At 42.7% G+C, this 15,585-nt stretch overlaps 1 protein-coding gene across 1 annotated transcript in view; it reads left to right on the top strand.

The window, feature by feature from the left end:
- The first annotated feature begins 505 nt into the window (after positions 1 to 505).
- IGBP1 (immunoglobulin binding protein 1) overlaps positions 506 to 15,585 on the top strand; it is a 38,413-nt gene continuing 23,333 nt past the window's right edge. Inside the window, exons 1-5 of the mRNA XM_067723517.1 lie at positions 506 to 995; positions 1,377 to 1,670; positions 10,033 to 10,228; positions 11,801 to 11,880; positions 12,593 to 12,705. Coding sequence (XP_067579618.1) covers positions 712 to 995; positions 1,377 to 1,670; positions 10,033 to 10,228; positions 11,801 to 11,880; positions 12,593 to 12,705 — 967 coding nt within the window. The 5' untranslated portion in view covers positions 506 to 711. The remainder of the gene's footprint in view (positions 996 to 1,376; positions 1,671 to 10,032; positions 10,229 to 11,800; positions 11,881 to 12,592; positions 12,706 to 15,585) is intronic.

Raw genomic sequence — 15,585 nt, 5'->3', positions numbered from 1 at the left:
GGTGTTCTGATAGAGATGCACAGAAAATTTTCATTTGGCGGGGGAGGCTCAAGGAAGCTTTCACAGAGGAAGTGTGTGTGTGTGTGTGTGTGTGTGTGTGTGTGTGTGTGTGTGTGTGTATAGGAGGGGTAACAGTAACTTTTGAATGTGTGTGTGTGTGTGTAAAAGGGGTTGGTAACAGTAACTTTTAAATGTGTGTGTGTGTAAAAGGGGTTGGTAACAGTAACTTTTAAATGTGTGTGTAGGAGGGGTGAAGCGACGGGAAAGAGAGCAGGCGAGGATTGGCTGGGAGGAACCCAGAGCTCCAGCTGCTGGGTGTACGGAAGCCGGAGGGGGGCGCTACTTGCACGACCCTGGCCGCCCCAGCCCTTCAGGCAAGGGACAGCCTTGCGAGGTAAGGCGCACGCCTGGCCGACTCCGTGGGCGCGCCCGCGCCTACCCTCTCGCGCCCGCCCTAGCTCCGAATTCAGCCTCGTCACACCCGCGCTTCAGAGCCTACGGCACTGCCCAGACCCGGATCGGCGACGAGTAGCCACGCGAAAAGCAGCACCTAGGGTTTGCTTGTTTGCGCGTTGTGTGTCTGTAACAGATGCCTACTACCGGTAATAGGCAGCCTGGTAAAATGAGTCTATGGAAACAGTTGCTCGATTTAGCTAACAGCCGCTTCTGGCAGTTGTCCGACGCTTAGTTAACAGTGGAGCCGCTGGACCGATGCTGCGCCCCTTCCGGTTTCGTTGCTGGCAGCCCAGCCCATCTGTCCCAGGGCCGGAAGTGAGGTCTTCCCGTGTTCGTCCCTTCCCCAAGATGGCAACAGCCGGAGACGAGTTGCTGCTGCCGCGGCTCCCCGAGCTGTTCGAAACCAGCAAGCAGCTTCTGGACGAAGTGGAAGTCGCGACTGAACCCACCGGCTCCCGGATTATCCAAGATAAGGTGTTCAAGGGACTGGACCTCCTGAAGAAGGCTGCCGAAATGTTACTGGAGCTCGACTTGTTCAGGTATGGCGAGAGGGTAGTATGACTGAGAACGTAGGTAATAACAGTTACCAATGGCGGAACCATTGATCCTGGGTGCAGGAGACCTTTAAAACCCGGAGCCTTTCTTTCCTACCTCCCACTGCGACCTTGTGTACATTGTTTACATTCTCCACCTCTCTTCCGAGATACTTAGTATCACACGATTGTGCTCCCTAGTGTTGGCTATTTGCATAGGCATTGGGTGTGAGCGCACAGCCACTGTCAGTGAAGAAAACTGGCAGCTGTTCCCGGTGCCTCCTCCCTTTGTCCCACCCACACCCCAGCCCTTCCCTCCCCCAGGAAGCCAGGGCCACAGTTTGAATGCCCAGCCAGACTTCACAGCCTCCTCTTTGCTCTTTCCAGCCGAAATGAAGATTTGGAAGAGATTGCTTCCACCGATCTGAAGTACCTGATGGTGCCAGCATTTCAAGGAGCATTCGCCATGAAACAAGTCAACCCCAGCAAGCGTCTAGATCATTTGCAGTGGGCTCGAGAACACTTTTTAAACTACTTAACTCAGTGCCGATACTATCATGTGGCAGAGTTTGAGCTGCCCAAAACCAAGGCCAACTCTGCTGAAAATAACACTGCTGATTCCTCCATGGCCTATCCTAGCCTCGTTGCTATGGCATCTCAGAGACAGGCTAAAATAGAGAGGTGGGTCATTTGAAGACTGCCCAATGGCAGTGCTGTTGGCGGGGAGGGGTGCATGTTTTTTTTTTCTGGGGGGGTGGGAAAAAAATGGTGTGTGTCACTCTTTGGGTTCGTATTTAGCATAGGCCCTGGTGATAGAAAACTCCTGAGTTTTTCAAGAAGCCTCTGCCTTGGTTGAAATGACTATACCTAACTGTCAGACCCCTAGCACCTTATGGTTGCCAGCAACAGCAATGTAGTTTAGCAGAGTGTCTCCCAGTCTCTCCCACATCACAGCATAGCAATACTCACATGGTACAGTGAGATAAGTATCTCTGAAGGGCACAAATATCTTGTAGCTATAGTCCATTTATGGTCAATTGATTGAGAAACTCTGTTCTAACAATATTGGATCAGGTGTATAACATCCTGAACTAATCTTAGTACTGGCATAGCGTCATTATGTGACCTTGAACACCTTGCTTACTCTCTTAGTTTAGTTTTTTAAAAAGAGTGCTCACAGTGTTTAGGAGCTATACTAGGCACCGGGGATTCAAACTGAGTATGGGCGTTTGTATGGATATGGGTGGTGTCTGCCTTGGAGGAGCATACAGTGTGGTGAGGAAAAGAGGCATAGAAACAGTGTAAATTATAAAATGATGTGATAGGGAAATGCACAAGGTATCGGGAGAGCAGACAGGAGGGGCACCTAACCAAAGAGGGAGCAGGAGAGACCAGAAGGCTCCCTGGACGAGGTGACTCCTGTGATGAGTTGTTTAAGGATGCATAGGAGTATCATCTAGAGGAAGAGGAAAGGAGGGCCAGCAGAGATAATAGCATTAGTAAAGCTACAGGGACATTGAAGACCACAGTGCTGGGGTGGGGAACAACCGTAAGCAATTAGGTGATGCTAGAACACAAAGTGGGTGGTGAAGAAGGGGAAAGAATGATGCTGAAGAATGTTGTAGGGTTCAGACCAAGGAGAGCTTGGGGTGTGAGGAAGGTGAAAGAACGACCTTGTTCCTGAGAACTTGGGAAGGGGGTTTGAATCCCAGCTCCAAAATTTAATCTTTCTGATTTTGGGTAGGTTGCTTAATCCCTCAGTGCCTTAATTTCCCCAGATGGCAAATTGGATAATCATAGGTCCTATAAAATAGAAGAGAAATGCATATAAAGCTCTTACCACATTGTCTGATACAGTAAGCACTCAAAGTCAGCTATTGTCGTATCTTCGTAGCTGAGTACAGGTCGTGGAATGAGAGACCTGGGTTTGAGACCCAGCTTTACTTATAAGCCATTGGATTTTGGGTAACTTGTGTAACCTGTCTGAGCCTCAGGTTTCCTCATATGTGAAGTCTAAGTAACAATGGTACCTATCTCATAGGGTTAAGAGGCATTAATAAAATAAACCACATAAAACAGCTAGCACAGTATCTGTTACATAGTAAATATTCTATAAATGTTACCTATTATTAGGCCATGCTAAAGAGCCTGAGATTTGTTTGGTGACTAGGGATCCACTGGAGGTTTTTTTTTTTTCCTTGAAGAGTCGGAAGGTCATATTTGCATTTTAACTAGCATACTCTAGCAGCAGTTAGGAAGCATTCTGAGGGAGAAATTAGATCCAGTTAGGTCACAGAGGTGATGAGACTTTACTACTGCAATGGCAGAAGGGATGGAGGGGATATATTTATTTATAGGGTTGAATCTGCAGAAAACGATCAGTTGGTTGTGACAGGTAGGGTAGAATGAAGCAGCAAGGAAGATGTCCATGTTTCTGATGTAGGTGGGTGGCTGTGGAACTCATTGAGATGGGGGAATAGAAGAGGAAGAACAGATAGGGGAGAGTATGAATTGTATATTGAGACATGTTGCATTTAAGGTGCCTGGGAGACATCCAAGTCAAGGTATCTGTAGCATGAAGCTCAGTGGAGAGGCCTGGTCTAGAGAGCTGTAAACTGATTGATTCATTTAGCATATTTATTGAGCCTTTACTGTGTGCTGAGTAATGGAGACCCAGACAAAGTCCGTGCCCTCATGGAGCTCTTGTTTTGGTGGAGGAGATAGACAGTAAGCTAGTAAATAAAAATGTGATTTTAGGTGGTAAGGGCTTTAAAGAATAATAAAGTATGGTTAAGAGCTGGTGAGTGACAGAGAATGATTTTTGAGGAAATGGGATAGACTGATATGAAGTGGAATTCAGTATCATGTCCTTTGTGAGAAGGTAGGGGCAGCCCGTTGGCATATAACAGATAGTTTAAACAGTGAATTTGGTATCCAAATAATCGTAATATATCCAAAAAAAAAAAAAAGACTGTAAATGCACTAGAGAGATACAAATGGTGTTGTGGACAAAGACCAGGGAGTGATCACATCTGGTTGGAGGGTTAAGGAAAAGGTTTCCGAATGTAGTAGCATTTGAGGTGAGACTAGAAGGATGCAAATTAAAAATGCAAATTACAGGTTAGCCTGAATGTAAAAGTAATAATACTCATTGTAGAAAGTTGGAAAACAGAACATTTTTTCAATTAAAAATAAGTCTTCATCCTAGCACTCAGATGAGCTTTGTTAACTATCTGATGTACTTCCTTCCAGATACATAGTTATTTTAGTTAATAAATTTGGAAGAATACCATAAATATAGTTTTTTATCCTTTTTTTTAAACCTAACATCCTGATTTCCCCATGTCTTCTGAAGCCATGGTATTTAATGGTTAAATAGTATTTCAGCTTACAGTCATATAATTATTTAAACTAATCTTTTATTGTCAAATGCTTAGCCTGTTTATGGGTTGGTTTTTTATTTGCTATTCTAAGTAATGTTATGAGGAAACATAACTGCATCTGTCACTGTTCCTGTAGGACAGATTTCTAGAAGGACCAGTGCCTAAATCAAAAGGTTTGAATATTTTGACTCTTGATGGTAATTATATTGCTTTCCACAATAACAAAGTTTCAAAGTATGTCCCACTGCAATAGTACTGAATGGCAACACTTAGAAAATCCAGATGGGCAAGCAGGAAGGATACCTCATTGTTTTGATTTGCATTTCTTTGGTTAGAAAGCTTGATCTTTTTTTTTTTTTCTGTATGCGGGCCTCTCACTGTTGTGGCCTCTCCCGTTGCGGAGCACAGGCTCCAGACGCACAGGCTCAGCGGCCATGGCTCACGGGCCCAGCCGCTCCGCGGCATGTGGGATCTTCCCAGACCGGGGCACGAACCCATGTCCCCTGCATCAGCAGGCGGACTCTCAACCACTGCGCCACCAGGGGAGCCCAGAAAGCTTGATCTTTGAATTTTTTTTTTTTTTTATGCCTGACAGACGGGATACCAACACTATCTTTTCGCTAATGGCTCCCATATTTATATCACTAACCCAGACCTCTCCTGACTTTGAACACCATACGTGGATGTTTCACAGACATCTCAAACTTAACATGCCCTAAATTGAACTGCTGGCTTTTTAATCCCCCAATGTGCCCCCACACTCATGTCTTTACCATCTCAATAAACAGACCACCACTCACCCAGGTTTTAAGCTAGAAACCTAGGAGTTAGCTTCAGTTCCTCTCTTCTGAATTGCCACATCCAGTCCATCAACAAGGCCTGCCATTTCTAGCTACAAAATGTACCTTATGTCCTTCTGTTTCTCTCTTTCTCCACTATCATACCTTCATCTAGGCCACCAGCATCTCTCACCTGAAATATCCAAGCCATTAACTATAAAGACCTGGATGATCTGGCATCTGCCTCTCTCCAATCTCGTCATATATCACACTCCCCTTGTTCACTAGACTGCTGCCATAATAGCCTTCTTTCAGTTCCGAACAGATCCAGTTCTTTCTTTCTACAGAGTCTTTGTACATGTTGTTCTCTTTGCATGGAATGCTCTTCATTTATCTGTCTTTCTGGGTTTTGTCTTTCTCCCCTACTAGAATGTATACTCCATGAGAGCAGTAGCCATTTCTCTCTTGTTCTCTGTGTGGTATGTCTAGCACAGGGCTTGGTATATAGAAGGTGCTCAAAAAATATTTATTCTTGACAAGCAGGGGGGAGCAACATGAGCAAGAGCCCAAGGCAGGGTAGTTGGAGGTATGTACAGGAAATGGAGAATAGTCTGATTTGGCAGAAGGTAAGAGTAGTATGGTTGGAGGACTGTAAGGAAGTGATGTGTATGGAACATTGAAAAGGAAGAGAGGGGCAGAAAGACAAGTTAACGTGTTATAATAGTACTTCAACTGGGAAGAAGTGATAAAAATGAAGTTACAACTATCAGAGATATTACTTTTGCAAGAAGCATTTATATGATTAGAAAACAAATTGTTCAAATCCTTATTTAATTTCTGTAAGTCCTCCATCCCCCACCTCATGACTTTACACAGTGAGGCCATCCGACATAAAACACCTAAATGGTATGTCCTCTCTCTCCCTCAAAACCTGTTTCTTCACATATCTTCTCTACTCTAATTCCCATCTTTGAGGCGTAAGTGTAAGTCTTGATTAACTGTACCTACATTCTTTTTTTTTTTTGCAATACGCGGGCCTCTCACTGTTGTGGCCTCTCCGGTTGCGGAGCACAAGCTCCGGACGCGCAGGCTCAGTGGCCATGGCTCACGGGCCCAGCCGCTCCGCGGCATGTGGGATCTTCCCGGACCGGGGCACGAACCCGTGTCCCCTGCATCGGCAGGCAGACTCTCAACCACTGCGCCACCTGGGAAGCCCTGTACCTACATTCTTTTGACAGAAATGGAGAAGTAGAAGCTGGGTAAGTAATGAGTCTAGTTTTAGATTTACTGAATTTAGGTCCTAAAGTGACAACTGGACAGCCATGTCCATAGACAGATGGAAACGTGTAACTAAAACTTATCAGGCTGTTTTGCTGCTAGTGGTAAAAATTCAGGAGTGTTGCTAGGTGTGGATAGTTTGCCAAGAAAAAACATGTAGAGAGAAAAAAAAGCCAAGGATAAAACCTTGGGGCAAATTAAGGGAGAAGGAAGAGGAAAGAAAGAACAGAGGTAAGAGACTCAACAAGGTACAGGTAAAAGTACTTATAGAAAGAAGCCTGGGGAAGAGAGAGGACAAATGTCATGTCCTCTATGAAGCTTCTCTCTACCTGTCTCCCCTCCCAGATATTGTAGCACTTAGTTTATGTTACTTATCAGGCCATAACAATCTGTTATGTTCTAGACTTGGAACTTCTAAAGGTCAGAGACCTTGACTAATTATATCCTTAATATCCTAATTATATCATCATATCCTTGGTACCCAACCAGTAATTGGATCATAGTAGATACTTGAGGTATCTTTGGGAAGGACAGATAGAGTGGTCATCAGAAAGATGGAAACAATATGGTATAGCAGAAAAAGCCTGGGCTTTGGAGTCAGACCTGGGGTGACCAGTCCAATTTCTGCCACCTAGTAGATGGGGCATCATCTAGCCACCCTTAACCTCAATTTTTCCCATCAGATAACAATATATTGCTGCTTACAAAGCACTTTCGTGAGTATTGTTCATTTGGTCCTCTTAACAGCCCCATGAAGCAGATATTATCCCATTTTAGAAATAAGGAAATGGGCTCTGAGTACTGACTTGTCCAAAGTTACATGGCTGGTAAGTGGCCAGGCTTTAAACTTAGGTCTTCAAATTCCCAGTTCTAGTGCTGTTTAGAAAAGAGAGAAGAGTGGTCATTTGAAAAGGCAGAACATGGATTGAGGGAAGGTGTTTCTAGGATAGGGGAAAGGCACCAGTAGGGTGAAAAATTGTAACTGCTAATGACAGGGAGGATGATTGAGTGAGGCTTGGAAGAGTGTGGGTGGAGACAGGATTGATAGCCAAAGTGGAATGGTAAAGACAACATAAGCTCCTTAAAGGCAAGAGGAGAGGAGGAAAGGTGAAGCTATAGAGATTTTAAGGTAAAAAGGGAAATTGAATTTCTACATTGGCTGGCCATCTGGTGAGCATGATGTTGGCATGGATCCACAAAAGATGAGCAAAAAGATAGCTGAACAAGAGTGACCGTTCCGCTGAAGTTTGATCATATGAATTTGTAGTTGACTCATCTGACACAAATTTGTAGTTCGTTACCTCTCTTCAGCAGCTTGGGAACAGAAAAGGGGAATGAATGATGAAAGTGGCCCAGAGTCAGAAGGGTGACAAGCACTGGGGGATTCTAGGGTGATAGGGAGTGTTTGCATGCAACAGCTCACCATAGGAAATCTAGAACAGTGACAAAGGTCTAGGACAGTGGTTTACAATCTGTTCCTTCGAGCCCTAAGATTTTACCACAGTGCCTGGGTAGGGGGCATGTTGGGAGCCCTCCTCTGATTTAACCAAGGCGGATTTTATCTTTTATTACTTTCTGGAGTTCCAAATAAGCTCTCATAAGAAGAAAGGGTTCTTCTGCTAAGACAGAAAGGTTTAAAAAACACTGGCCTCAAAGAATAGGAGTTCAGGAACTTAGAAGTCCCAAAGATGACTAGGAGCAAAGTCATAGAAGCAAAGGAAGTAGAGAAGAAGGAAAGACCAGAGAGTGTGACTAGACCACATGCATGCAGAGGATGGGAAAGGAAGCACAGGAACCGAGTGGCACCAGAGTTAAATGTTCTCAAGTGATATCTGTAATAGCATTCATGAACTAGGAATTGACCTGTGTAGTGTTTTACTCAGAAGGCCACCTATGATGGTGCTGTGACAGTTACTTGTAACATTACATAAAGTGCCCACTTGTTGATTAAAAGGAGCAGAAGAGCCTAAAAGTTTTTATAATAAAGAATGTTTCCAGAGTGGAGGTTCTTGACTTTTTGTGGGTCATGGACCTCCTTAACCTCTCCCCAGTAAAAAAAAAAGAAGAAACATACATGTAGAATTCTATACAAAATTTGGGGGAGTTCAAGAACACCTCTCCCTCCAAACTCTGTCCGTGGACCTCAGGTTAAGAACTTCAGATTTGGGTGAACACCCACAGAGGAGCATCTGATTCTGGAGGACTAGAGTGGGGTTCCAGACATAGATATTTCAAGATACTTCTCTTGGGAGTTGTGGAGTTTTCCCTTGATTCCTCTCTTTGCCTCAAGACCTTACATCCAATAAACCAACAAATACTGTTATATTTTAATTATGTCCACATCTCACCACCTCCCTATTTCAAGTCGCTGTCTCTCGCCTGGATTGTGGCAATATCCTCTTAATTGATTTTCTTGCTCCACCCTTGCCTCCCACCACCCCCCACAGTCTACACACAACAGAGTAGTCCATTAAAAAAAAGTTCATTTCATGTATTCTATTTTAAAGCTTCCAGTGGCTTTCTCTTCTCAAAATATCATGACATTTGATATTTCGTGTATTCTTGGCCTACAGGATTCTACAAATTATGGCCCTGGCTATCTCTCTGACCTCACTTCCTATTATTCTTCACACCATGCCAGCCACACTGACCTCCTTGCTATTTCTCAAACATGTCAGGCCAGTACTCTCCCACCCCAGGACCTTCATATTTGCTTTTCTCCCTTAGAACACTGTTTCAGATACCGGCATGGCTTCCATCCTTATTTCCTTGAAGTCTGTGCTCAAATGTCATCTCTTCAAAGAAGTCTCTCCTGATCACCCGTACTTTCACACCATCACTCTATCCACTTTACCTTGCTTTTTTGCTTCTTCAGAGCACTTCACCACCACCTGACTCATCTATTTCTTTTTGTCTGTCTTCTCACACTAGAATGAAAGCTTCAGGAGAGCAAGGACTTTCTTGTATGCACTGTTGTGTCTCAAGCACTGAGAACAGTACCTGTCACACAATAGGTACTCGGTAAATAGTTGTCCAATGAGTGATAGATGACATACTAGAATGCATCTTGAAAAGGGCAGGCAGGGTAGATATGAGTCTTCAAATTATACTAGGATGAGTTAGAGGAGCTGGAAATGTTTTGCCCAGAAGAAAAGAAGAGATGACCATTTTTTAGGCTATTTCACAAGGAATTCCTGCATCAATGGCAGGTAAATGACCCCTAAGATCCTATGACTATTTGAAGCTGTAATTCCCAAGTGGACATTGTATATACTAAGCACCCAACCTAGTAAAGGTTGATGTCATAGAATTACTAAGGCACTCCCATCTCAAAATACGATGGGAAGAGTTGCTCATATCAGGTTACTTCGATTTTTTTCTGGTTTCAGGATGTATTTCTCAGCTTCTGCTGATCCCTTCCTTGCCTTGTAGTCTTGAGAGAACTGACTTGGTGGCAAATTCTGAGGTATAGAATCTGTATTTTTGCCTAAATGGAAATCGGTGTACCTGGTCATTTGTAAAGGTAAAATTGTATTGTGTCCTTCTTTTGAAGGAACACCTCTTTATTTTTAAGTTCATGGCTAATGCGTTTCTGTGGAACAGATACAAGCAGAAGAAGGAGGTGGAGCATAGGTTGTCTGCACTGAAATCTGCTGTCGAAAGTGGTCAAGCAGATGATGAGTGTGTTCGTGAATATTACCTCCTTCACCTTCGAAGGTGGATTGGTATCAGCTTAGAAGAGATTGAGAGCATTGACCAGGAGATAAAGATCTTGAGAGGAAAAGACTCTTCAAAAGAGGTAAGCCTGGTCACTGCCTATATCCCTAAAAAAGCTACTGTCAGAGATTTGGATCTTCTACAAGAGAGTAATCGAATTAAAATCCTTTTAAGTCTCCATAAAATCATTGTTCTTATTAAGATTAGTGGAGGAAGGCTGAAGGTTCACTAGGATAGCTTTCTTTCTAGTTTATAGTATTGTTCCCCAGTGCTTTCTAACCTGTAACACACTTCCAGTCTTTTGTAATTTTGTGACATGCCAGGAGGGAAGGAGGCTTCTCTGAAGTGAAAATTGGTTTGGGCTGTGAGCACTCATGACTCCTGAAAGAAGGCATAGGGAGGTGGGCCTTGAAAACCTGTGCTTGACTGTAATAAACAGGAAGAGGGATAGGATGGGAATGAAGAAGAAGAGTGTAACTGGAGAAGAGAGAGAAAAGAGTAAAAAGATAAAGCAAAAGACATGGAATGTGTTTAGGTTGGGGGAGAAACCAGGATTTAACATTACACAATGATACACCCTCACACCTTAGGTCACCCAAGTATGAAACACAGCAAGGACATCTCTGCACAAAATGTCGGGCATATTGGTAAAGAAAACTTGGTGTAACCCCACTTTGGCTGTCTCTGAAGATCATAACTGTGTTTTGGAGCTGCTACTTCAAAATATTAGGCTCTGCTGCCACTTATTTTTTGGTTCAGAATATAACATGAATTGAGTTGAATTTATCAGTTAGTCACAGGCATTTAAGTCCTCAGAGAAACCTCTTGCTAATTCGATTTGCACTAATTAGCCCAGGAGCTTTTGCCTCAGGGTAACATCAACCTAGTTTCTCTGTGTGAAGGGATCAAAGAATGAACAATTAGTATTCTAAAGCCTTAAGGCCCCTTGGGCATATCTAGATGAGTGGTTTTCAAGCATCATGAGGCTGGACTCCTCTGGCTCCTCCCATCTCCTTAGTTTTTTGTTTTTATGCTCTCTCATTTGGTATTGGGATTGGCTCTGGAAGTGATGGAGTTTAGAACCAAGTGAACATTTTTCTTGACCATAGTTTGTTTTGGTGTGCCCCCGGACAGCCAAGTTTCCTTGAAACATTTCTGTGCACCTATATATGAAAGATACTAACCCATTCTTCCCCCCTTGCATTTAGGAACATCCACTTCTAAAACACCCTAGGGAGCTCATGACAATTAATAGCAAAATTACGTTGGACAGGGTTTTAGCAGAAGGGTCTTCATAATTCAACTTTAGCACTGAAGGCCAGGCTAAGGAAAGGGGCTTCAAATTGAGCTCAAGGGTTTTAGATGGAACATGGAAGAAGGCTTTGGAATCTTCCTCTTTGGAGGGGAGTATTTTAAAGTCAGGTAATTTTTCACTTGTGGTGAAATGATTCCTGGGAGAGCTTTCTCTTGCTCCCTTTCCAGCAAGATACTTGGGCCACCTCAGGAGAGCTAACCAACCTCCACCATTAGTACTCTGCAAATATATCTTAGAGACTGATAAATAGGGCTTTTCAAGCACCTAAAGACATAAGAGCCTGCATAGTGGGATGGGCAGAATGACAAGTACACTTCTGATAATTAATTTCCTTTTTAGGCATCAACTTCTCACTCATCTCGTCAGGACAGGCCTCCAATGAAACCGTTTGTTCTCACTCGGAACATGGCCCAAGCCAAGTAGGTAGTATGAAAAAGTGGGTTGCCTTTGCAAGCCCCCTGCTTTTATGGTTCATTTACAGTGCATGAGTAACAGAAGGTAATGGCTTCACCTGGGGAGGCTGTTCTTGCATCAGAGGTATCTCCTCTGATACTTTCTCTGTCTGTCTTCATCAGACATTTCCCTCACAAACTTGAGCTTAAAAATAGGCTAGAAAGGAAACCAACAAAAATTAATTAATTAACTAATTAAAAACAGAAAGAAGAAAAGAATCTAAGGGAGAATTGTAGACCTTAAAATTGTTTCCCACTGTTTCCTTCAGCTGCAGTTCTCAAAAGGACATGTTTGCCTATCTAGGTTTTAATTCTGAGTTTTGGGATGCTTTTCCGTAGGGTGGCAGAAGAGTCTTCTTCCTCTGTGTATCTTTTATACCCTCCAAGTATAAATACTCCTTCCATCGTATCATCACTCCTCTGTGGGGCATTAGCCTCCAGGATTGCTTACTGGGAGATGATTCTGGGCTATTTATCTTCTCATGAAAGCTCTTGCCTTTAATTCTCCTTCCTGGATGCCTCATTTTACATATCGTAACAGGAGTTTTCACAAATCCTCAGAAGATAGCTGGGTAGGGGAGCAAGGATGAAACAGACACAGGCTTTATCACTAAAGAGAAGAGGCTTTTTAATAGAGCTCTTTATGTTTACTTTTCTAAATGCAGTGTGATTCTTGCAGAGTATTTGGAGCTGGTTATCCAAGTCTGGCATCTATGACAGTGAATGACTGGTATGAACAGCATCGGAAATTTGGAGCATTACCTGATCAGGGTATAGCCAAGAAAACATCAGGTATGGAGGGGTGGGAGGAGAGTCGTTATACTACTACACTACCGGTCCCTAACTCTCGAGCAATTAAATTCAGACCAAGTATTGTTGCCCTTTAGATGCAAAAGAAATCTGGACAAAGATTCTGAGTAATAGAAAGATTCTAGTCAGTATTTTGTTTCATTTATTATTAAATAGCACATGATTTTGGGAGGATGGGGGCAGTGGGACAGCATAGTTTTTTAATTTCTCCAAATATCATGGCATAAAAACAGACTGAGCAGCTAGACAGCAAAGCCAAACATCCATAAATAGCAGTTCTGCTTCTGGTAACAGCAGAGTAGGTTGTATCAGACCAACCCCTCCTATAGATAACAATTACAGACTGGACAGAATATATCAAAACAGCTATCTGAAGGCCCTGAGAGTGACCAAAATCAGACATAGACTGTAGGGCAGTCAACACTTATATAAGAAGGGAACGGTACTTGGAACTTCCTGAGGGCAAGGACTTTGGCTTACTGTGTTCTTGGTGCTCAGTTTGGTAATTAGATCATGGTAGGTACTTGGAGGTGTCTTTGGGAGGGAAAGGTGGAGCTGGTAGTCATTAGAAAGATGGAAGCAATATGGCATAGCAGAAAAAGCATGGACAGATCTGGAGTAACCAGTTACTCCTACCACTTAGATAGGACATCATCTAGCCCCTCTGAGCCTATTTTCCTTATCTCATGTATGATCTCACTTGATACTCTTTAACAACCCCATGAAGCAAACATTCTTATTCCCATTTTAGAATGAGGAAATGGTGTCTGAGGACTAACCCAAAGTAAACATAGCTAGAAAGTGGCCAGGCTAGGATGTTAATACAGGCCCTAAAATTCCCACTTCCAATGCTGTTTCCACTGTAGCAAAGAGAATAGTGGTCATTTGAAAAGGTTTCCTGGTTTTTTTTATAGCTTTTCACCCATGGACAGGCTGCACTTGCTGTAATATGGAGGTGGGTAAAACTTGGATAGAAACCAGTCTTATCGGATGAGGAAGGAGAGAACTGAGTTCAGGGTGACTGTAGCAACTGAAACCTGAGAAGATATCCCAGGAGAGAACCACAGAGGAGGAGCCCTAATTGTATAAAGCCTGCCCAAATCTCTGGCAGACTACTAAGCTATACAGGATCGACTCCAAGCACCCTAGATAGAGCTAAAATAACTGAATGGATAATCCAGCTACTGCCCAATGCAGAGGAAACAGAATTTTGAATTTTCGTTCTAGACAAATGAAAACTAACTAAAATGAAAAATCAGTATGTTTTAGAGGAACAAAACGGAATTCATAATCTCTACAACATAACCATTCAAAAAGTCTGGGATTCAGTCCTCAACTACTATACGTATGGGAAAAAAAAAGAAAGAAAACGTGACTTATACTCAAGAGGAAAAGCAATCAATGAAGACCAACCCGAAGATGACTCAGATGTTGAAATTAGCAGATAAGGACTTTAAAGCAGCTTATTTCTATGCTCAAGGGCATAGGGGAAAATATACTTGTAATGAATGAAAAAGTAAGAAATCTCAGAGAAGTAGAAACTATGCACAAAAAATTCTGGAACTGAAAAATACAATATCTGAAGTTTAAAAATCAAACCAGCCTCATAGATACAGACAAAAAAACGGGTGGTTGCCACAGGAGAGGGAGGTTGGAGAGGGGAAATAGGTGAAGGGGATTAAGAGCTATAAACCTCTAGTTATAAAATAAATAAAGCCACGGGGGTGTAATATACAGCATAAGAAACGTGGTCAATAATATTGTGATAACTTTGTGTAGGGACAGATGGTTACCAGATTTATGATGGTGATCATTTCATAATGTATGCAAATGTCAAACCACTGTAATACACCTGAAACTAACATAATATTGTACATCAACTATATTTCAATTTTTTTAAATTGGATGAGATTAATAGCAGATTGGCAATGACAGGAGAAAGGGTTGGTTAACTTGAAATAAGCCAATCTGAAGAAAAAAAAAAGATTGGTTAAAAATGAAGAGCCTCAATGACCTGTGGAACAATGTAAAAAGGTCTACCTTATGTACAATTGGAATACCAGTAGGAGAGAATAAAGAGAGAGAAGGGGCCATTAAAAAAAATTGAAGAAATAATGGCTGAAATGTTCCCCAAATCTGTGAAACACAAATTTAGAAATTTAGAAATAGCAGTAAGCCCTAACTAAGCAGGTTTTAAATACAGTGAAAACCAAGCATAGAGACATCATAGTCAAACTGCCGAAAACAAAAGAAAAAGAGAATCTTAAAAGCAGCCAGAGATAAAGTACATATTACACACAGAAGAACAGTGATATGAATTGTTGTCACCTTCGCATTTGAAAGTGGGTCCCAGAGATAGTGAAGTAATGCCTCAATTAAACACCCCAATTTTATTTATTTATTTATTTATTTTTCATTGTGTTGGGTCTTCGTTGCTGTGCACGGGCTTTCTCTAGTTGCGTTGAGTGAGGGCTGCTCTTTGTTGTGGTGCGTGGGCTTCTCATTGCGGTGGCTTCTCTTGTTGCAGAGCACAGGCTCTAGGCACTTGGGCTTCAGTAGTTGTGGCACGCGGGCTCCGTAGTTGTGGCACAGGGGCTTAGTTGCTCTGCGGCACGTTAGATCTTCCCAGACCAGGGCTCGAACCCGTGTCCCCTGCGTTGGCAGGCAGATTCTTAACTACTGCGCCACCAGGGAAGTCCCTAAACACCCCAATTTAAAAATGAGTAAAAGACCTTAGACACCTCACCAAATAAGATTATAAAGAGGGGAAATAAGCATATGAAAAGATGCCCAACATCATATGTCATTAGGGAATTGCAAATTAAAACAACAGTGATCCCACTACACCCCTATAAGAATGGC

Source organism: Pseudorca crassidens, chromosome X, assembly GCF_039906515.1.
Source record: "Pseudorca crassidens isolate mPseCra1 chromosome X, mPseCra1.hap1, whole genome shotgun sequence".
In the NCBI taxonomy this organism is placed as follows: domain Eukaryota; kingdom Metazoa; phylum Chordata; class Mammalia; order Artiodactyla; family Delphinidae; genus Pseudorca; species Pseudorca crassidens.
Note: the sequence above shows the minus strand (reverse complement) of the source record. Positions and strands in the feature narration are given on the sequence as shown.